Genomic DNA, 20,547 nt, shown 5'->3' with positions numbered 1-20,547 from the left:
CCCAATCCCTCCCAGCACCAGAGTCTTTTCCAATGAGTCAACTCTTCGCATCAGGTGGCCAAAGTATTGGAGTTTCAATACCTTTCAAGTGAAGGGCACTTAAGGAGAACCAAGGTCATGGAGGCGATCCTGGGGGATATCTGTGGGGTGACAGGGCAGGCCAGGGGCCCCATGGCCCTTGGGCAAGCTCCAACCCTGTGCTCCTTGGACAATGGAGGGTATATGTCTGTGTTGAGGGGAGACTTTTAATTGTTAACACTACATGGAGGTTAGATTTTAGGGGAACATGATTTCATTTAATCCATCCAACAACTCTAGTTATTGGTAATCATGGACCCTATCTTAAGGATGGGAAAACAGAGACATTTAGTGTTGACTCAAAGTCACACAGCCAGGGAGAGTTGGAATAGAGACTAGAACCCAGGACTGTCTGACCCCAGAGACTCTGCTGTTCCTGCTACTGCCTCTCAGAAACATGAGTTTCTGTCCTTCCCTCCTGCACTGACCAGAGGCTGCTGTCCCTAGAGGCCAGCTCTCAGTTCTGTACACAACTACAGCCATGCCCTGCACCCTTCGCGGTGGTGGCATTCAGGAGTATATACTGTGCTTTACAATCTGGAGGTGGGTGAGGTTGAGGGATAATGTAAAGATGGAGAAGCTGAGGCTCATGTGTAAAGTGACTTGTCCAAGACGATGATAGAGAACAGCGGTCAAGCAAGGATCTGTCCACTTGCTCATTCATTCATTCAGTGACACATTTGTGAACATCTGCTATATGGTGGGCATTGAGTTGGACAAAGCAGTATAAAAATGAATAGGAGACAGTGCCAAGAGCTGACACGGATGGGGGTGTGGGGGCAACGGCAGCCCAGAGGAGGGGTGGGCTGAGCTGAGGCTTGCAGGTGGGTCAGCAGTGTCCCAGCAAAGCGGAAAGGCGTTTCTGGTAGGAGCATAGGTGGCAACCCACCTGAGAACACACAGCACCAGAGGGGAGCTGGGAGCAGGTGGATCTGGGTGAGGACAGGAGGGAAGGGCAGGCAGGGAATCTCAGTCAGGATCTTGAGCTAGGATTCCTACTCCTGACCTGAATGAAGGTCTCAGGGCTTCAGGAAAGAAAACCAGCGTCTGGGTCCTACCCCAGCTGAACAGACCGGATCCTCCAGTGGAGCTAGGCACAGGGTGTATATTGAAACTCCATGGTTGGGTGGCGGGGTCCTAACACGCATCCTCGTGGAGAAGCGCTGGCTGGACAATGAGCAGATGCTGACTGAGTTTTAGGTGGGAGCAGAGGCGTGAGGTGTGTACTCTGGAAAAATTTCCCAGGGCTGTCACAGAGAAGAGGGGAGGCGGCCAAGAGGCCTCAGGCACGAGGAAGGGGTGGAGGAGAACCTGAGGACACTGGCCCTGGTGGGTGGGGGGCTCTGTCCCCACGAGCCACTTGGAGAAGGAGCCAGAACAGAGTGTCAGTGAGGGGGATGGTGGAGATGGGAGGGAGGGCAGAGCAGGACGAGGAAGGAGCTCTTGAGATACGAAAGGAACAGCCAAGAGAAGAGACGGGGCCCTGGGCACCTCAGATCCTCTTACCTTTGTCCTCAACCCTGCCGGGCAGGCCCCACCAGCAACGGGCTGCAGAAGGTGGACGTGCAGCTGATCCCGCAGGACCTGTGCAGCGAGGCCTACCGCTACCAGGTGACACCCCGCATGCTGTGCGCCGGCTACCGCAACGGCAAGAAGGATGCCTGCCAGGTGACTCCCGCGGAGTGTGCCAGGGGGCGGGGAGAGGGCACGGCTCTCATCACCCAGGGCCCAGCCCTCGGCTCACAGCAGCCTGCAGCAGCCTCATGGTAAGGTGGGCTTGGCTGTCCCCACTTTGTGGATGAGGAAACTGAGGGTTGGGAGGTTGAGAGACTGCCTCCAGGTTGCAGACCCCAGATCAGAAGAGACCCAGGTGCCAGGTCTGAGACCCAACCCCAGCGCTGCTTCTTATCCTCTGAGAGGCACTTTGCCCAAGTGACCCAGCAGAGAGGACTAGATGGAGCCCACAGAATGGAGGCAGAGCTGGGCAGGGCATTGGGACACACATTCACGCTTCCGTGACAGCCAGGCCCCGCTGGAGGCCAGGCTGGGTTGGTTCGGCCTCCCTCCATGTATCGGAGGCTTCCAAAGGGGTTTTCATTTTCCTGCTGCCACTCTCAGAATATCCCCGGTAGTCCAGCCCTTTACCTGGAAGTGGATTCCTTTACCCTGACGTAGTCCTGTCTCTCCACGCCTTACAGGGTGACTCAGGTGGCCCGCTGGTGTGCAAGGAGCCCAGTGGCCGTTGGTTCCTGGCAGGGCTGGTCAGCTGGGGTCTGGGCTGCGGCCGGCCCAACTATTTTGGCGTCTACACCCGCATCACTGGTGTGATCGGCTGGATCCAGCAGGTGCTGACTTGAGGAGCTGCCCCCCTGCAGAGCAGGGGCCTACCTCTTGGACTCAGAGAGCCCAGGGCACCCACTGGGGGGTTGGGGGCAAGTATTCTGCAGGCAGCAGGGCCTGGAGGGGACAGGAGGTGGTGTCTTTCCTGTCCCCCAACCTAATGCCTGATATCAGCCTCAGTGAGGGTACAAGGAGGGAGGTGGGCCATTCGCTGGTGGTCCAGACCACCCCTGAGGGCCTGGGATGGTCACCAGTCCTGGATGGGGGGTTCTCATCCAGGCTGTCACCTCCTGATTCTCTCTTCTCCTCCCTGCTCCTCCACTGCTGACTTTTGTGGGGAAGAGTTGAGCAGTGATCCTGTGGCTGCAAGGTCCTCCCGCCACCACCCCTGCCCCAGTGCAAATGCTGTTGGGGTGGCATCTTCTCCAGACAGCAGATTCCGGCCTTTGAAGCCCTCGGCCTAACTTGAGTGGTGGAGGAGGAAGGTGCTCCCACAGGAAGGGCCCTCAGAGTCCTGGAGACAGCCAAGTGGGCCAGCCGCCACTGCAAGCCAAAGGGTGGGGAGCCCTGGGTCCAGGGTCCTCCCAACCTCACCTGCCCCTTGGGACTTCACTGTCCATTCTCACCAGGAGGTGAGCTCAGCTGCCCTGTGGAATAAAGCCGTCTGACCCAAGGTCCTACTCTGGGGGTTCAATGGAGCCCCAGCACCAATCTCATGCCCTTGACTGAACAGACCCTTGCTCTCTGCTCAGCCGGTTGGCTAAGTGTCCAGAAGGCCAAGGCAGGGTCAGTGGGGGCAGGGCTGACCTCCAGGGCATCTGCCTAAATCCCAGGAGCCACCCTGGAAAGGCAGTGGTTGGGTGCCCTCAGGTCAGAGTTGGGCTTCCCAGGTGGCGCTAGTGGTAAAGAATCCACCTGCCAAGCAGGAGATGCAAGAGACACAGGTTCAACCTCTGGGTTGGGAAGATCCCCTGGAGTAGGAAATGGCACCCCACTTCAGTATTCTTGCTTGGGAACTTCCTTCGACAGTCCATTGGGCCACAAAGAGTCAGACGCACACAGGTCAGAGTCAGGGCTGAGACAAGCGCTGGGCTGCTTCTGGAAGCCTAGGAGGAAACTGAGGGACAAGGAGCCTCCTGATGGCACCAGGGAGGGGTCAGGAGTAGAGCCTGGGGCGGAAGCCCTGTCTCCTGATTCCCAGGCGACGACTTCTCTGTCTCAGCACTGCCTCTGCATTCTGCATCTCTTATTCAGCACCTCGCAGGCTCTGACCACGTGCCAAGTGCTGTAGTGGGGTCATGGAGCTCACAGAACTCGGCTCCTGATCTCGAGAGGGGTGGGATGGTGATCCAGTGTGAAGGGTTCTGGGGGAGGGAGCCAGTAACTCGGAAAGTCAGGGAGAGCTGCCTGGAGGAAACTTGAGTTGGGATTCAAAGGCAGCCAAAGGAGAGAAGAGCATTCCAGGCAGGGGAAGAGGATGTGCAAAGGCACAGAGTCCTCAAAGTCAGTGGCCTCTTAAGGAAAGTCAGTTGTTTTTAGTTTGGACAGAGGTTGGGGTTAGGGGCAAAGCAAAGGAATTCTTTGCAGAATTCCTTTGGGGAGGGGCAAACTGAGATGAGATGGCAAAGAACTTGGAGTGGAGCTAAAGATCTGATGCTGGGCACTCTGGCGAGCCAGGAAAGGTTCTAGAGCTGGAAGGTGACACACAAGTGGCTTCACATTTAGAACCAACATGGACATCAGCGTGGAGAAAATGGGAGGCAGGGAAGCTGGTGAGGAGGCTGCTGCAGAACTCAAGAAGGAGGAGGCCTGGACCAAGCAGGGCAGTGGGGATGGACATAGCATTGAAGGACCTTCATTATCCTCCAGGTGCATTGGTGGTGGGGGTAATCTGAGGACCTCTCCCGGCTGGGCTGGTGGAGGACCCATTGCCTGACCTGGGGCACCTGGGGAAGGAAAGGCTCTGGGAAGGTATCATGAACTTAGGGTGCCTCTAGGAGGGAGATGTCCAGGAGATAGGCAGAGCTTGAGAGAGGTTTGGAGGGGGGATTTTCCAGCCACCCTGCATGGAAGGTGGTCCAGGGAAGACCAAAGAGGTAGGGGAGACACACGCACTGTAGAAGTGGGGGCCTAGAGTAGGAGGCTGAGGGGTGGTGTGTCCAGTGGCTGGAGGGGAGCTGAGGGGTGGGGTCTTGGCAGCCAAGGCTGTGGCCTGAGTGGGAGTGATCAGGGAGGGCTGTGGGGTGGGCCCTGGCGGAGGGAAGGAGGGTGTCAAGTGCAGACACGTCGTCTTTGGAGCCTGAGTGGGAGGAAGAAGCAGCGGGGGCCTCAGCAGGGACCTAGTCTCCAGAGGGTTTTCAAAGGGAGACGAGGAGTGGCCGCCGAAGCCACGCGTGGGGAGCCCTCCACCTGCTGGGCGGCCCCTGTGGAGACGGAGCAGGTGGAGCAGCTGCTACGGCAGGGTCAGCTTTGGGGAGGGGACAGGACCACCCCGGGGGGCCTCTCAAAGGGGGAGCAGAACACTGCCAGAGGGTGCTTTGCTGAAATGCAAACTCCTGGCCTTATCCTAGTCTTAGTGGAAATTGGGGTGGGGGTTGTAATCTGTTCTTTTAACAAGCCTCCTGGTGACCCTTTTGCGATACAGAAAGTGAAGTCAACTCCAGAGAGCCAGGTGGCCCCAAGGGAAGTGGTGAGGGCCCCCAGACCGTTGAGTGGGCTTGGGAGGGCCTCTGCTTAGGGGATCACGGCTTTGCAGAGATGTCCCCCCCAAACACCTGCAAAATAAACTGCTGGGGGGAGGGGAGGAGGGAGGCAAGGTAGACACTCAGTAGGACCAGCACATGGTGAAGGAATTGGCCAAGTTGGGTGGGGGCGGGCGGGGCTTTGTTGGACTCAGAAGATGGAGGGGAGCCTGGGGTTTGTATTTCTCAGGACTTGGGACAGGGGGTGGAGGTGACCAGAAGGTATCATAGCGGGAGGCAGAGAGGACGTCCTGGGAGGTTAAGATGGAGCGGAGGTGGCAGGGCAAAGCCGGGGAGCAGAGGGCCAGCTGAACGGTGTGGTGAGGTAGGGAAACTCCAGATGCCTGGAAGCCCAGCTCCCCAGCCCTCAGCATCCCAGCTAATCCACGTCTGCCTGGAGGCTGTGGGAGACTGAGTAACTCTGGGGGCAGGGCCTTGGAAGTCACCTCGTCCAACCCCTTGCTTTACCCGTGAAGAAACAGACCCAGAGAGGGGCAGATACTTTCCAAAGTTTACCCAGCAAGGCAGCGTTGGTACCCTGGACGCCCACCCACGAGACAGAGGATCCAGCCGTGATACTCCCCCTCAACACACACGGGAGAGGGACAACAGGCAGACCCCAGGACTTGGGGAAAAAGCCCCATTACCTTTGGACTGTCTATCCCACCTTAAGTTTAGCCCCTGATCCAAGGGACTTCCCTGATGACTCAGCAGGTAAAGAATCCACCTGCAATGCAGGAGACATGGGTTCAATCCCGCAGACTCATTTGAAAAGACCCTGATGCTGGGCAAGATTGAAGGCAGGAGAAAGGAATGACAGAGGATGAGATGGTTGGAAGGCATCACTGACTCAATGGACCTGAGTTTGAGCAAGCTGTGAGAGATGGTGAAGGACAGGGAAGGGGTCAGGAAGACCCCCTGGAAGAAGAAATGGCAACCCACTCCAGTATTCTTACCTGGAAAATCCCATGGACAGAGGCGCCTGGTGGACTCATCCACAGGGTCACGAGAATCAGACACAATTAAGTCCACAGAGCGCTGTCCCCAAATGTGGCCCAGAGAAAGGGAGGCAGCCAGGCTGGCTGTTTATTCAGGTTTTATTACACGATGGGGTTGGACACAACTGAGAAGCAAGTACCTGGCCCAGGAGCCCGTAAACGCGAGAGGCCCCTCGCTCAGCCCCTGCCAGCCCCAGCCTCTCCCCTGGGTGGAGGGAGGATGGTCCCCTTTCCCTTGCCATCAGTTCCTGAGGGGCCCCACTGCCCCTGCTGAATCAGTGCCCGCCGCCCTCCTGGCCAGGCCACTCTGCGCCCAGCAGTACGGATGGCGGGGATGGGGTGGGCGTGGGGAGCAGCCAAGCTGAAGGCCAAGTCACCCACCCCCTCCTTCCGATATGGCCGACCCCCAGACCTTTCACCCCCACCAATCCCTGCATCTCTGTGCTGGGCCAGCCTGCGTTTTACACCCTCCCTGAGGGCCTTCAGGGCTCTCGCCCCTCTTGGTAACCTCACAACAACCTTGTGAGGCAGCTAGGGCAGGACGTGACCTGGGTGACACACAGCGAGGCTAAGGCTCAAGGAGGTGATGTCACTGGGCTGGGGGGGAGCGTAGTATTTGCCATGCAGCTGGGGGCCCTGGGGGCAGGGACGTGGGGGCCTGGGAGACACAGTTGGACAACACCACACTTCGGCCACAGGCAGGCAGCTCTGCCCAGGGGTCCCAGGGCCCACCTCAGGGCTTGAGAGGTCCCCGTGGGCCCCCTCCCGGACCCCGGAGGCAGGGGTGAATGACATCCCCTGGGGTGTAGACAGAGGTGACAGCGGGGAGATCTCTTCCTCTGCCTCAGGCCGGGGGCCCACCCCGTGGTACAAAAATAAAGGATTTCAGAACGGAACCCCAAGTCCCTGGAGGCGATCTGGGGCCTTACATCCGGGTGCCTCTGGCTTGTAACAGCTAGAAAATAAGAGGGGCAGAGGGACGGGGTGGGGGTGGTCAGAACACCGGGAGGGGAGGGGGGGTGGGGCCAGTGAGGAGAAGGGAGTGCAGGGCCAGGAGAAGGGCAGAGGGGAGATCGAAATGGAGGGGGTGGGCGGGTGGGGGAGACAGGGAGAGAGAGAGAGTTAGGTGAGTCACGAGGTCCTTTCTGCGAGGAAGGAGGGCTGAGGCCCAGAAAAGGTGGATTCAGAGCTGAGGAGGAGGGGATACAGGAAGGCGACCCGGCTTGCCGGTCTGCTGGGAACCCCACGCCCCATCTTGGGCTGGGTGGTGGCCTCCTAGGAGTCCATATTCTGCCAAGACTCTGGCTGGGGGAGGGAAAGTCAAGAGAGGCTGGTCACCAGTGTCTCAGGCAAGAGGTCACAGAGGTCAGTTCCCATTTTAGAGAGCTGTGGCCCGGAGAGGGACAGTGACTTGCCCGAGGTCACAGCAGGTAGATAAGATGGAGTGGGGGCTTGTGGGCTCCTGGCCAGGGCTGCTTCTGCCACAGCCCAATCCTTAGCCAGCTCCTGCTGACTCTCCCAAGGCCACGGGCATCCAAGTGTGGCCTGTCCTTCCCAGCCCCGCAGAAACCGGGGACCCAGTGCCCCGAGGCTGTGATTAGGAGTCCTGGGCGTCAGGGATGAGGTCTGGGCACCTGGCTTCCGTCTCCCTTCCCGCCTTCCCAGCGTGGCTCTGGTGCTGATGGGCAGGTGGGAGAGAATTTCCTCCCCCTCTTGTCTGCTCTCAGAGCCTCACACCCAAGGCCAAGATAGGCTGAGAAACTTGGGTAAGGGGAGAAAATCAGCAGGAAGTGCGGCTCAAGTTCAAGAAATAAGAGATGAGCACCCTTCTGGCTTCTGCCCCTCCCTCCAGCTCCGCCAGGCTACGAACCAGGCATGGCAGCTCTGGGGGCAGGCGAGGGGCCCAGGGGAGGCCCTCCCTGCAAGCACCACCTCAGGTCTGAGGGGGTGCCGCCAGAAACCTGCAAGGAGGAAACGTGAGGAGAATGTGAAGCGCTGGAGCAGTGCCTCAGACGTGGCCGGCAGGGGGCGCCGAGGAGGTGCAGCTGCTCCCCTCCCCACCCGCCCGGGAGGCAGGAGGAGCCAGAAGGGGTGCAGGAGGCGGCAGGCAGGGTGCTCTGGGATGCGGGGCCGGGGCGCCTGGGTGGAGGGCGCAGGAGGCTGGGACCAGGACAGCCCTGGGATGGAGGTGTGAGCAGGCAGAGAGAAAACCCGGACAGGGGCAGAGAGGGAAGAGGCAGGGTGTAGGTGAGATCCAGGAGGAAGAGGTGGATGAAGATGAGGCAGGACCTCCGGCGGGGAGCGGAGGAGGAGGAGGCGGTGGTGGGAGGGAGAAAAGGTTAGCGGGATCCTGAGATGACTGGGCTGCAAAGAGAAAGTGAGAGAAGGGATGGTTATGCAGGTGAGGCGCCAGGCATGCGGCTGAGCTAACCCTGGTGGGCCCGCCCGACCCCCGGCCGCCCCCGGGACCCCAGGTTCTGCAGCTGGCTCCAGCAGGGAGCGGGCGGGAGGCGCCGGCTTCTACTAGCAATCATTCTCCTCGGGGGTTGGCTGCACCTTTCTCCTGCGTATCTGCCTCCACCTGCACCTCCTGCTCCTGCTGCTGCTCCAGCTGCTCCTCCGCGCTCTGTGAACCAGCCGGCGGACCCAGGGAAGAAAGAGCGCAGAACTGACCGGGGGACCGGGGCCTGCTGGCGGCTGGCCCCGAGGGCCCCCGTCTCAGGGTGAAGGGGAGGGGCAAGAGAAGGAGGACCTTCAGGGGAGGGGAGCGCTACAGCCACAGAAGCCGGGGCATCGTGTCCGGTCCCGGGAAGCCTGGGGAGGGGCCTGGGGGAACCAGCGGGAGGGTGGGGACCTGCTGAGGATGCTGGTGGCTGCCGCTGTGACAGTGGTGGGAGACGAAGAGGGTGGGTGTGTGGCTGGGGTATCCTTGAGGGGTGCCTGGGAAGGCCTCATTTTAGAAGGACCAACCCAGAGTACATATGAGGCCAGGGAAGGCCCACGGCAGACACCAGCCAGATCTGAGATGCCAGCACCGGCTCTGACATCCCAGATCCTGAGGTCTCTCCCAGAGAGGCAGGAGCAGCCAGCTCACCCTGCACCCCTGCAAGGCCACGTCAGCCACTGGCCCCGCTGGGGGTGGGGTGGGCACGGGAAGTCACAGCACAGGAAGGCAGACAAACAGACGGGAAGCAGAGTTCCTAAGTCTTCAACACACAGGGACAGGCTTCTAGAAGGAACGCTCTCCTTTCTTCCCAGCCTGGCTGCTGCCTGCCCTGCTGGTTCCACCCTGGACTCCTGAGGCTTCTGACCAACTCAGGGTCTGGGGTGATAGGACCTTCGATCAACCCCCTCCCTGCAGCCAGCTGAGGCTGCCTCACAGGCCAGGATGGAAACACAGGGTTGGACCCTGAGGGCTCCAGACCCCTCTGCTGCTGAGTCCTATGTGGGGAGCCTGCAGAAGGGGCAGAATGAACAGATTCGGCTTCCCTGCCCCAGCCCTGGTCCCCAGGAACTAAACTGGCCTCTTGGATCGCAGAAGTTCCAAGCTGGTGGTCCACCCCCTCACTTCTCTGAGAATACAACCAAGGTGCACAGAGAGGATGCAACCTGTCCAAGGTCACACAGGGCACTCACACCACGCCCAGACCCTTAGTCCAGTGCATTCTCCCGGTGCCATGCTGCCCCGTGGCTGCCATGTGCCCACCATCCAAGTAACATCTAAGTCCACTCTGGTCACACCCTGGGGCTAATCTCCTCTCACTGTCCCTGGAGCCTGGGCCTGGGCAACTGGCGTGGGCAGACAGGACCATGGGTGCATGGGATGGATGGCATCAGCTGTGATCAGGGCGTCAGGCGTGTGCAGCAGGAGGGAGAAAGAAGAAGCACAGATGGCCAGGCGGAGGGCAGCAAGGGGAGGGAGGGAAGGCAGGGAGGCTGAGGTCGGGTGGGGGGCTCACCTTGGTTTTGCGGCTGGACTCGGAGTTCAGCCCATGTGGAGAGCTGTAGAGCTCCTTGGACACCACACACAGGAACTCTGCCTGGTCCTCACTGCCATAGTTGTAGGAGGAGCCGATGTTCACCAGCTGGAGGGACGGCGCGTGGGGAGAAAATGACTGATCAGGTGGCGGGGGAGGCAGGGGTGGGCAAACACTGGCACTTGTCAAGATACTGACTGTGCCCTGATCTTGCTGCTCCATTCAGGCCCATCCCCCTGGCTTTCCAGAGGACACCTCTGGCCCAAAGTCAGAGTCCTCTCCACCTCCCCAACCTATGCCTCTGGTCAATTTCCAGGGCCAGCCTCCCCACATGGCTTGGCCGGGCCTGATCCTTAGGGGAAGGCAGTTATCATTGCTGTTTCTCCCCCACTCGGCCTGGTCCTAGATCTAGCAGGCCACTTCCAGAAGCAGGCAGAGATCTGTAACAGGCAGACTGTGCTCCCTGTGTCCTGGGTGTGGCTGAAGCAGCCCCAGAACCAAGTCGCAGGATGGGGTCCACATGACCTGGTGGAGCACCATAGAATATTCTGTTTGCTCTTGGAAATAGAGGTAGACCAGATCACCTGTTCCTTAGGCCAGTGGTGCCTGGCATGTTTGCTTAGCCTCTAGGAACCCATGCAATTGCCAGACTCTCACCTAGAGAGCAGAGGAAATCAGCCCCACTTTTGGTCTGGGATCCCTAAAATAACTACATCTGCAGACCCCTCCTGGCTGATAAAAGCTTTGCACATGGTGGGTCTCATTCAGCCCCCAGGGACCCTCATCCTGCAGACAGAGGAAAAACCAGCCAGCCCCTTTAGCAGATGAGGCCTTGAGGGATGGTTTGTCCCACAGCCAGAATGAGTGGAACAGGATTTGAATCCAGGACCCTGAGTCCTCTCTGGAATCCTACAGAGTCAAATGCTTCTAATAATTCATAGGATGCTAGCTAGCTTCACTGTTTTGAGGCCTACCCTGGGCTAGAGACTTGATCCATGGTCTTTCTAATCTACACAATGTTCTGGCAAAAGAAGCACTACTGGCCCATGTCACAGATTGGGAAACCGAGGCCAAGAGAGAGATGACCTGCTCAAGGTCACAGAGCACGTCAGTGGTGAAGCCTAGATGTGAATCCAGGCTTCCAGTTCCTGGACTGGCCTTGTTCTTCCCCCCAGGCCTGGCCATCCTGGGGAGCCTGGCCTTCCTCTCCTTTCTTCAACCTCCAGGTGTGAGGGAGCTTGTATGGATAAAAGGCAGCCCAACCCTTCTCTTCTTAAGAGCCAATCTGACCTTGGGTTGGCTTGCTGGCTCTGATCCTCTGGAAACCTGAGAGAGGTGTGACGTCAACTGGATTACTAGGGCAACCTGTTTATGATAAAAATCTCTCCTGGCTGGTAAACTGCATCAGCACTGGAAGGAAATGCAGGTCATCATGAATACCTCAGGGGAGGCTGCCGCTCTGTGCTTCTGAAGGCGGCCATGCTTGGAACTGGGCATGTCCCTTGTGGGGACCTGGAATCTACGCCTGTGGAGTTGCTACAAGAGGTGTGGCCCCCAGGGGACCTCCGTTCTCCTCTATGGATCTTGTCTCCTCTCATCAGAACTGTCGCTTGGGGGGCAGAGACTCACACACTTCAGTGTAAACGCTACCCAGCTCCTGGGAGGCTTTGCCAGAGCTGCCTTGTGGCCCGTGGGGCTTCCTTTGTCTCTCCTTCCCAATCAATCTGCTGCCAAGTGTGGCCTTTCTTAATCTTGTTTGTTTGCCTTAAGAAGACTCCTGGGTAGGGGCTGCAGTGGGGAACCCCAAGGCTGGGGCTGCAGGAAGACAGGAGCTTGCTTTGCCTGGACATGTGGCTCCTGCGTGCTCCACCCACCTGCTCAAAGCGCCAGCCATCAGACATGGTGGAGACCATCTGCGTCAGCTCCTCCTCCTGGCATTGCAGCACGCGGTACACGTGCTTGGGTGGGACCTGTGGGCAGAGGGCAATGTGGAGGGCACCTTGTGGGAGTGCCCAGCATCCCGGGATGGGAGAGCCCCTGCTCTTCGCTTACCCTCTACCCCTAAGAAGGACAGAAGGAGGGGATGGAGTTGGGGTGGTAAGCCAGAAGTCACATTCTGAGTAATTGCGATGTGCCAGGCACTCAACATGCGTGATTTCACTTAATCCCACCTAAAACCCTAGGAAGGTTCATGGAAGCTCTGAGAGGGTTGGTTACTGGCCCAAGGTCACCCAGCTAAAGAGTTGCAGGACCAGAACTGGGACACAGGTGATACAAGGGGTAAGGAAGATGGGCTTAGGAGGCATCCTGGGCCACTAACTGAGGCAGGTCCTCCAGGAGACAGAGCACCCCCTCTTCAAGCTCCTGGGGAGAGAAGGACAGTGGAAGACAGTGCCTCCCTACCCATCTCTCATCTTCTACCTCTCCCCCAGGGTGGGCAGAGAATTCCACCAGCTCCTCCTGCAGACTGGCCACTTAGGCCCAGGGTCCAAGCTCAGACATGCCAGCTCCAGGGGGCCACTTGAGCCCATGAAATGGATGGTGTGCTAATCCCCATTGCCCCGACAAGGCCCCCTGTACCCTCATACTGACTCCATATTGCCTGTGAGGAAGGGAAGGGTGGGCAGTTCTCAGTACCTCTATATGCCCCAAAAGGAAATCAGGATCTAGAGAGTGGAGTGACTGGCCCAAGGTCACACAGCAAACAGAGCCAAGGCAAGGACAGAACCTGATACATGTCTCCCAGTCTGGGGCTTTGCGGGGTGATCTGGGAGCTGGACAACCCCTTACAAGGCAGCTCGGCCTTCCCAAGAAAAGCTAGTTCTGTCTCTCCTGACCTCCCTTCTCCCCGCTCCCCACCACCCGCTGCTCTGGCCACGGATGCTGCCCCGCTGCCCCCTGACCTGTGTGACGGTGTAATCCTTTTCCTCCATCCGGTCTTTGATGATGCGGATCAGCGGGCCAATGTTGTAGAATTCCGCTTCCTCCAGGACCCCTGACACAGAGCAGCACCCGCATCACTCCCACCACCCCCATGCCCCATTCTCGCCTTGTCCCCTCCATCCCCACCCCCTGCTCATCACACTAGGGTGATGAGCCTCTCTGAGTTCAGGGGTCAGGCAAGAGGGAACACTCCCTTCTTGGGGACTCACACGCTCTATAGCAGGGCTAAGAGGCACCATCTCCCTGGTGTGCTGAGCACAGCGACCTGGGACACCTACCAGTACCCCGTCTGGGGCTAACCAGAGGCAGCAGGCCCATGGGACTGGACCCTAGAAGGCCACAGTGAGAGGGGCCTTGGCTGACCCCTGATTACATGCTCCCACTGACGAGGCACATGCTAAGTGGCAGGCACCATGCCAGGCAGGTTGCACTCTTTACTGTAGTTCATTCTCAGCACGAGAAGTAGATACTTTCATCACCCCCACCGAGCAAACAGGGAAGCCAAGGGCCAGGCAAGGCAGTAGCTGTGCAACACCTCACACCCAGCACGGGGCAGAGCTGGGGTTCACACTCAAGTTCCTCTGCCCTCCATTCCCACTAAGTGCACGATCTTTGTGCACTGACCAACCACACTTCACAGTCTGCAGAGCCTGTCCCGTGCTCATCACAAGCCCCAGGGCATGCTTGTCCCCACGCAGGTAAGGGAGCCATCTTAGAGACTGAGCGAGTGCCTCTCTGGTGAAGGGGACAGCCCTCAGCCTTTGGACCCCCCTCAGCTCCTCAGGGCAGGTCCTTTGCACAACGGGCCTCTGGGCTCCTGCGGGACAGGACCCACATCTGATGTCCCTGGCTGTCCCCAGTGCTCACATCCACCTAACACAGAGGAGGTGGTCAGTGCGTGCTACTGCCAGGAATGCCCCCTGTGGGGCCCTACAGATGACAGACAGCAAACTCTGTATCACGGGTCCTTGGTGCCAGGCGTGGCACTAAGTGACACACTTGTATCCGCCCCTTTTATCTTCATAGCAGCTCAGCAAGGTGGGTGCTATTGTTACCCCATTCCACAGATGCAGGCATGGAGGCACAAGGGGATAAGTGACTTTCTAGGGTTCACACACTAGTCAGTTTCCTGCCAAAGCCCCTGGCCCCTTGGAGCAGGGCCCTAGTCCTGTCTGAAGGTGCTGGGAATGCCAGGGCTTTGACAAATCCATAACCTGTAAACAGGTGTTAGCTGTGACGCTGGAGTGTTTAGCTCCCTTCCCCGTGGGAGCGGCTTTGGGGCCCAGGCCACGCCCATGTTGTCTGCTCTCCCAGGGGCCACCAGGAAAGCTGTGGGGCTCCCAGAGCCGATGCTTAGAGTGGGCTCTGATTCTGAAGCCCTGGTCCTCTGGAGAGCCACCTGGCCTCTAGACTACCGTGTCCCACGGGTCAGGAGAGAAGACTGTGGCCCGAGTGAGGAGGGAGGGGCTGTGTTAGACCCCTTCAGGGTACAAGCCCCGGGACTTGCGATGTCTGTTTTCCCAGAACACATCCCTAATGGAGATCACCGCCCCACTTCATACACACAGTAGAGACTCAGAAAGGAATGGTGACAAGTCCAAGCTAGCCTGGCTGGGTCAGCTGACCCAAAGCCACACCCTGTGCTCTAAGGAAAAGTGGGCTTGGCACCCACCTATAGTCCCTGCTCCAGGCTGCAGTTCTGCCAAGAAGCCATTCTCCCAGGCATGGCTTCCCTGCCATCTGCTGGGCCAGGAAGTGGACATTTACAGGGCCTCAGCTACCCGGCCTGGGAGGGACCAAACGCCCGCTGGGGAGCAGCCTCCCCACTCCCCTTCCTCCACCCACAACCAGCACTGTGCAGCAGAGGCTGTCAGAGCTCGGGAAGAGTCACCCGTTCCACCTCCCTGCTGACTGTGAGCCCTCACCAGGCATCTGAGATACCCGATCACTCAAAGAAAGAAGCATACCTCTTCCCATGGCCATTTCCACCCCCACTGGGCTCACCACTGGCTTCCCAGGAAGCCAGGGAAAAGGACATCCCTTGCCCCCGGCGGAGGCTACAGGCTTCACGGGCTTCCTCTCTCTTCTGCCTATGTTTCTGCCACTTCCCCAGAAGCACCACCCAGTGGAAGCACCCAGTGGAAGCGTGGGCCAGTCACCTTGGCCCTAGGCTCAGCCTGGGCAGAGGCTTTGGCATCCAGTCCTGTCTGGAACGAGAAGAAGCAGGAAACATGGAAGAAAACAGAGCTCTCCTCTGGATGGGAGAAATGGCTTTGGACCACCATGGAAGGCCCTGGCAGGCTAGAGAAGACAGGCGTAGGACGCAGGCCCTGGCCAGCCCCCTGGACCAACTTACCCTCCTCAGCCATGTCCTTGTCTAGCACCAGCTTGCCATGCCGGAGGAAGTTGAGGATGGGCCCAAAGTAGGTGGGGTCGCGGTCGATGAGGTAGGCCCCCGTCTCATCCTACAAAGGCAAGGGGCACAGGCAGTGAGAAAAGAGTGAGCCCCTCTTCCCTGCTGACCCTGCAACATACCCCCACCCTTCAGTCCCAGTAAAGGACAGAGGGAGGGTGGGGGCAGGGGATGCAGTGTTTGCTCCAAAACGGAGTGGTGTGATGGAATAAAAGGACCTTGGGGTCAGATACAGCTAGGTTCAGATCCTGCCTCTGCCTTTTCCTGACTCTGTGACCTCGGGTCAGTGACTTGACCTCTCTGAGCCTTGCTCCTCTCCCCCACAACCGGGGAGAATTGTGAGCAGCCAGTGAAGTTTCAGAAATGGCACCCAGGCCAGTGTAGGGCTCAGGGATCATCCCTCTTAGAGGTTATTTCCTGAAGCCAGCCCTACACGGTTTCCAGCAGACCCCAGTTATTCTGGGGATGTTTACAAGTTTCCAAAGGAGCTGCTATCTCATTGGATACCGGGCAAGGAGGCTTGAGAGAGTTTTAGTGCAACTCTACAGAGAGAAGACAGGGACATCACCAGGTAAAGAGACTCACCCAAGGTCACAGCATCAGGTCAGGAAATGGGAGAGAAGGGGCCTTAGAGGTCATCGCAGGCTGGCCCCCTGGGGCTACAGACAGGAGGCTGAGCTGGAGCAGGGAAGGATCTGACCCAAGGTCATGCAGGCAGTTTGCAGGAGAACTGAGATGGGAACCCAGAAATGGTGCCCCAGGCCAGCGTTCCTCCCCATGAAGCCCAGCTCAGAAGGAACCTGGGATTTCTCCACCCAGCTCCCTGTACCCCTAGGCCACCCACACCCCAAAGGGCAGGGAGAAGCAGACTCTATCTCCTGTGATGCAGGAGTCCAGTTTGGGCAGGAGGGAAGGCCCTTCGTGTCTGTCCTCCCCACAGCGCCAAAGAAATGGGAGAGACCTTATCCAATAGTCTCCTGGGTGGGGAGCCCAGGGTAGAGCTCAAAAGCTCCAAATGGCCCCAGCCTGGCGTTGTCCTGTTGCCAAGGCAATGGGCACATCCTCACTCTCTGATCCACTTCCTTCTCCCCTCCTTCGACCAGTTCTTCTTGCCTCCAGCTCTTCGGAAAGAAACCCAGCCGGGTTTCCAGCCCCGCGAGCAGGCCTGGCTGAATAGCCAGATTCTAGCGAGCGAGGGATCCCCAACGGCCGCCCACCCCGTGGGCCTCACCCGGTCGGACTGCAGCTCTTCCCCCTGGCACAGGCGGCTGAGGAAGGACTTCTGCTCGCGGCACAGCGTCTGCCTGGTGGTCAGGAACACCGTGCCCCCAACGTTGAGCCGCACCCACTTGCCCCAGCCGCCCGCCCCCGCCGGCGGCGCTGCCTCACCGGCCTCCATCCTCATCGCTCTTCCCAGCGTCTGCATCCTCCGGGCAAGGAGGCTGGAGGTGGGCAGGTACCGAGCGCCGGGCATGCCGGGAGCTGTAGTCCCAGCCGCCACGGACGGATGCGGCGGGAGTGAGGATCTTGCCTTTCCCTAGCCCCGCCCTACTTTGTCCTTTCTGGGAGGTCTACAAACGAGGGTCTCTTAAAGATGCTCTTGGCCAAAGTGCTCTGTGTTTGGGGAAGGTCAAATTCGAGGTCACTGGGAAAATGATGAGTGATACCCGGAATCAGCAATCCTCCCATTCTGCCTCCACATTGCTTTCCCTTTGTCCAGTCTGGGTTATCAAACAATTGACAAGAGAAGGAACTTTTCCCTCCCCCAATTTTATAGCAGCATTTACTTGTATCTGTTTTCTAATATTCTTTCATTCTGCTTTTGGCTGACGGGGGCTGGGGAAGAAGGGAGCTGTGCTCTTTCCCCTCGAAAACTCTCTTTGAGGACAACAGAGCTGGGCTTACAGTTGGCTCAGCACCTTCTATATTCCAGATGCTTTATGCATCTGTATTATTCATTGATGCTCTCAGTAGCCCTGTGAAGTTGGCATTACTGTACCCATTTTACAGAAGAGGACACAGAAGCAAAGTGACTTTCTGCATTCACACAGCTAGTGAGGGTCAGGCTGGCAGGAGCTCAGGTGGGTTTCAAGTGCATTTCCACCACCAAGGCCCGTTTCCTGCTCCGTGGGAAACATTTCTAGGGAGGAAGAGTGGAGAGGGTACCGGATGAATGTCTGGAGAGCTAGGTTTTCATTCTGGCTTTTGTAGGATGAAGTGCTGGGAGACTCTCAGTTTACTCATCTGTAATTCGGGAAGGGGAGGAGGGATTCGTTCTGTGGATGTACTTCTGAGCCAGATAACTTGGCAGGGGTGGGGGTGGGTTGCTGCTATTGTGGGTTCTGCAGGGTGTGGGAAGGGGACAGCTCCTCATGTGGTTTGGGTCCTGGGAGAGAAAGGAGCAGAAGGGAAGTCACCCTCCTTTATTTATTTCATGTAGCTTGTGGGATCTTAGTTCCCTGACCAGGAATTGAATCCAAGCCCTTGGCAGTGAAAGCACCAAGTCCTAACCACTGGACCACCAGAGAATTCCCGAAAGCTGTCTTCATTAACTTCCTTTCCTTCTCACTATTTCTGTCAGTGATCTCTGTGTCCCATACTCAGGCCACACCCACTGGGCAGCCTGGCCCTGTGGTGGGGTGAGGAGGGGAAGGTTCTGTTATCCCTCAGGTTCTGTCTCCGTAAACCTTTCCCCTTGGCAGGGAGTGGATCACAGCTGCTAGACTCCTGCTCCTGGGAATGTGTGTTCTCTTAAACACAAATTCGAGTGTGATCTTGAGCCACCTCCTTTCTGAATCTCAATTTTTCCTTTTGCGAAGTGGGAAGTGTCACTGAAGAACACTGTCATGAAGATTATGTTGGTAAAACAGCTGGCATAATCCATGGCTTGTACTATACTGAATACATGAATGAATGAAATAGGATAAAAGTTATGAACTGGCCTTGGAAGAACAGCGCACTCCAGGCAGCACTCCAAGCGCTTGGTGAGTCCTCCACCATCGTCAGCTGAAACAAAACCAAAGCAGGGAATATGTCTTCTTCCACTTAAGGGTCATAGGCAGGGAGTAATGTGGTCAATGTGTAACTTGGGCCACTCTGGAGACTGCAGAGGAGACACCTCAAAGCCCTGAGAGACCAGCCAGGAGGGCTCCTAGATGAGGGGTAGGGAAGCCCCAACCAAGGCAGCGTCAACCGGGAGTAGGCAGCTTCAGTGGATACTTGGGAAGCTGAAATGAAGCTTGAAGGGGCTGTGGGAAGAAAGGAGAAGGAAGGAGAAAGAGGAAGGAGGAGGGGCCATGCTGACAACCCTGGCTTCTGGCTTGAACCAGCAGTGTTTCCCTGAAGCAGGAGAAGCTGGTCTGGGGAGGCATCAGGGGTGATGAGGTCAGTTTGGAGCCTGTATCTCCAGTGCCTGTGGGGCAAGAGACCATTGTCCTGCAGGTGTGATACTGAGCAGAGCAGCTTAGGCTGGAGAGGCCTGGTGGGCTGGCCTGAGCCTAGAGCAGGGAGGAGACCCCTTCAAAGAAAACCTGAAAAGTCCCAGAGCGAGAGACCCAGGAAGGCCCTCTCAGGTGGTGGCCCCAGTGAATGAAGAGGACGGGACAAAGTCTGGAGAGCGAGGAGCAAGAGCCATACTCCAGAGACCAAGAAGGGGCCAGTTTGCATGAACAAGTTCACAGGAGGAATGAAAGCTGAGAAAGTGGAGCTGTAGTGTCCTGGAGCTGTGGCAACCCACGGCTTGCCTGAACCAACCTGCTCCTGCAGGTGTGACAGAGCCGAGGCCTGGAGGCAGAGAATAACTTGCACAGGGTCACTCAGCAAATGTGGAGCAGACCCCAGATTTCTTGGGCCGCCAGCCCTGACCCATCAGGGGTTGCCTCTCCCCTGCGAGGAGCGCAGACCACGCTGCACACGCGGACAGTGTAGAGCTTTTAAACAAAAGAGGCATGTCATGGGACAAAATTCAGATCTCTCTTTAGGTGAGGTGAAATTCCTTACTACATTGAATTATTTCACAGTAAAACTGATATTAAAAAGAAAGAAGAAAGGAAAGAAGGGCTTTCCTGGTGGCTCAGTGGTACAGAATTCCCCTGCCAATGCAGAAGGCATGGGTTTGACCCCTGGTCTGGGAGGATCCCACATGCCGCAGAGCAGCTAAGCCTGTGCCCTGCAACTGCTGAGCCTGTGCTCTAGAGCCCTGGAGCCGCAACTGCTGAAGCCCATGCACCGTAGAACCTGTGCTCCGCAACAAGAGAAGCCATCAGAATGAGACGCCCATGCACCGCAACTGGAGAGTAGCCCCTGCTCACCACAGCTGGAGAAAAGGCCTCACAGCAACAAAGTCCCAGCTCTGGTCCTGGCCTAGAGGGGCAAATGGATCAACCCCTCCCCAGTACTAGGAGTCTTCAGGACAGGGATCATTCTTCTTCCTTTACACTGGCTTCTGATGTGTTTTATTTCACTGCTTCAGTGCTTCCTATGTGCCAGGTGCTATTCTAAGCCCACCTCTCCCATGTAACAGGTGTGCTCAGGGAGCCGGGTGAGAGCAGGAGCTACCATTTATGCATCTAACGTGCTGGAGACTGTGTCCCAGGCATTCTGTACTGGCGGCAGCTGCTGTCACTGATAAGGGGCTTATTCTGGACCAGGTCAAGTCTGTGCAGAATTCTTAAAACAGCCCCATGTGTTTGATCCTGTTCCCATCACCATCTTATGGAAGATGAGATAGAGGCTCTGAGACCATGGGCCTTTCCAGGTGATGCTGGGAATGGCAACCAAGGGCAGATCTGGCCTTCAAGCTTGTCTCACTGACTCTGAAACTCAAGCTGACATGGAGTCCCAGTACACCCTTGCACAGGCCTTCTTAACTCTGAGAATGCTGGGAGGAAACTATACCCACCTGGGTGGTCCAGTGCAAGTTTGCTTGGCTCATTGCCATCGTGGACCGTCATGGGGTCCTGAAGTTTTCGCAGAGGCTCGGTTGGCATCTTTGGTCCCAGAGTGGAGGGGGAGGCTTACACCCCTCTTTCCTCAGAAGCCCCCACTTATGCCTAAAC

The 20,547-nt window shown here is 57.7% G+C and overlaps 2 protein-coding genes across 10 annotated transcripts in view; one reads left to right on the top strand and one right to left on the bottom strand.

Annotated features, from left to right (window-relative positions):
* TMPRSS6 (transmembrane protease, serine 6) overlaps window positions 1-3,091 on the top strand; it is a 39,668-nt gene extending 36,577 nt beyond the window's left edge. For all 6 annotated transcript variants that reach the window (XM_018048303.1, XM_018048301.1, XM_018048302.1 and 3 more), the window contains 2 exons: window positions 1,610-1,746; window positions 2,277-3,091. In XM_018048303.1, the coding sequence (XP_017903792.1) occupies window positions 1,610-1,746; window positions 2,277-2,435 (296 nt within the window). In that variant the 3' untranslated portion in view covers window positions 2,436-3,091. The remainder of the gene's footprint in view (window positions 1-1,609; window positions 1,747-2,276) is intronic.
* Window positions 6,237-17,015, bottom strand: KCTD17 (potassium channel tetramerization domain containing 17). 4 transcript variants are annotated; one of them, XM_018048299.1, is made up of 9 exons: window positions 16,722-17,015; window positions 15,434-15,542; window positions 13,038-13,129; window positions 12,009-12,104; window positions 10,117-10,242; window positions 8,714-8,783; window positions 8,447-8,521; window positions 8,028-8,118; window positions 6,237-7,112 (listed from the first exon to the last, which is right to left on the bottom strand). In XM_018048299.1, exons 1-9 carry the CDS (start codon window positions 16,962-16,964, stop codon window positions 7,043-7,045), a joined length of 972 nt encoding a protein of 323 aa, XP_017903788.1. In that variant the 5' UTR covers window positions 16,965-17,015; the 3' UTR covers window positions 6,237-7,042. The 4 variants fall into 4 exon arrangements, with proteins under 4 accessions (XP_017903788.1, XP_017903789.1, XP_017903787.1 ...); XM_018048300.1 differs by lacking the exons at window positions 8,028-8,118; window positions 8,447-8,521 and having other exon boundaries at window positions 16,722-17,012; XM_018048297.1 differs by lacking the exon at window positions 6,237-7,112 and having other exon boundaries at window positions 7,227-8,521; window positions 16,722-17,012.

The sequence above is a fragment of the Capra hircus genome, chromosome 5, assembly GCF_001704415.2.
Source record: "Capra hircus breed San Clemente chromosome 5, ASM170441v1, whole genome shotgun sequence".
In the NCBI taxonomy this organism is placed as follows: domain Eukaryota; kingdom Metazoa; phylum Chordata; class Mammalia; order Artiodactyla; family Bovidae; genus Capra; species Capra hircus.
This window is presented reverse-complemented; position numbering and strand designations above follow the sequence as displayed.

Bases quoted from the DNA above. Each gene is read 5' to 3' on its own strand.
- KCTD17 (XM_018048300.1), bottom strand. From the start codon at position 16,964: ATGCCCGGCGCTCGGTACCTGCCCACCTCCAGCCTCCTTGCCCGGAGG. The intron at 10,243-12,008 runs GTGGGTGGAGCA...CCGTCCCTCCAG, and splicing joins ATGGCTGGCGCTTTGAGCAG to CTGGTGAACATCGGCTCCTC. The intron at 7,113-8,713 runs GTGCAGCCAACC...CTTATTTTCTAG, and splicing joins GGCAGATACGCAGGAGAAAG to CTGTTACAAGCCAGAGGCAC.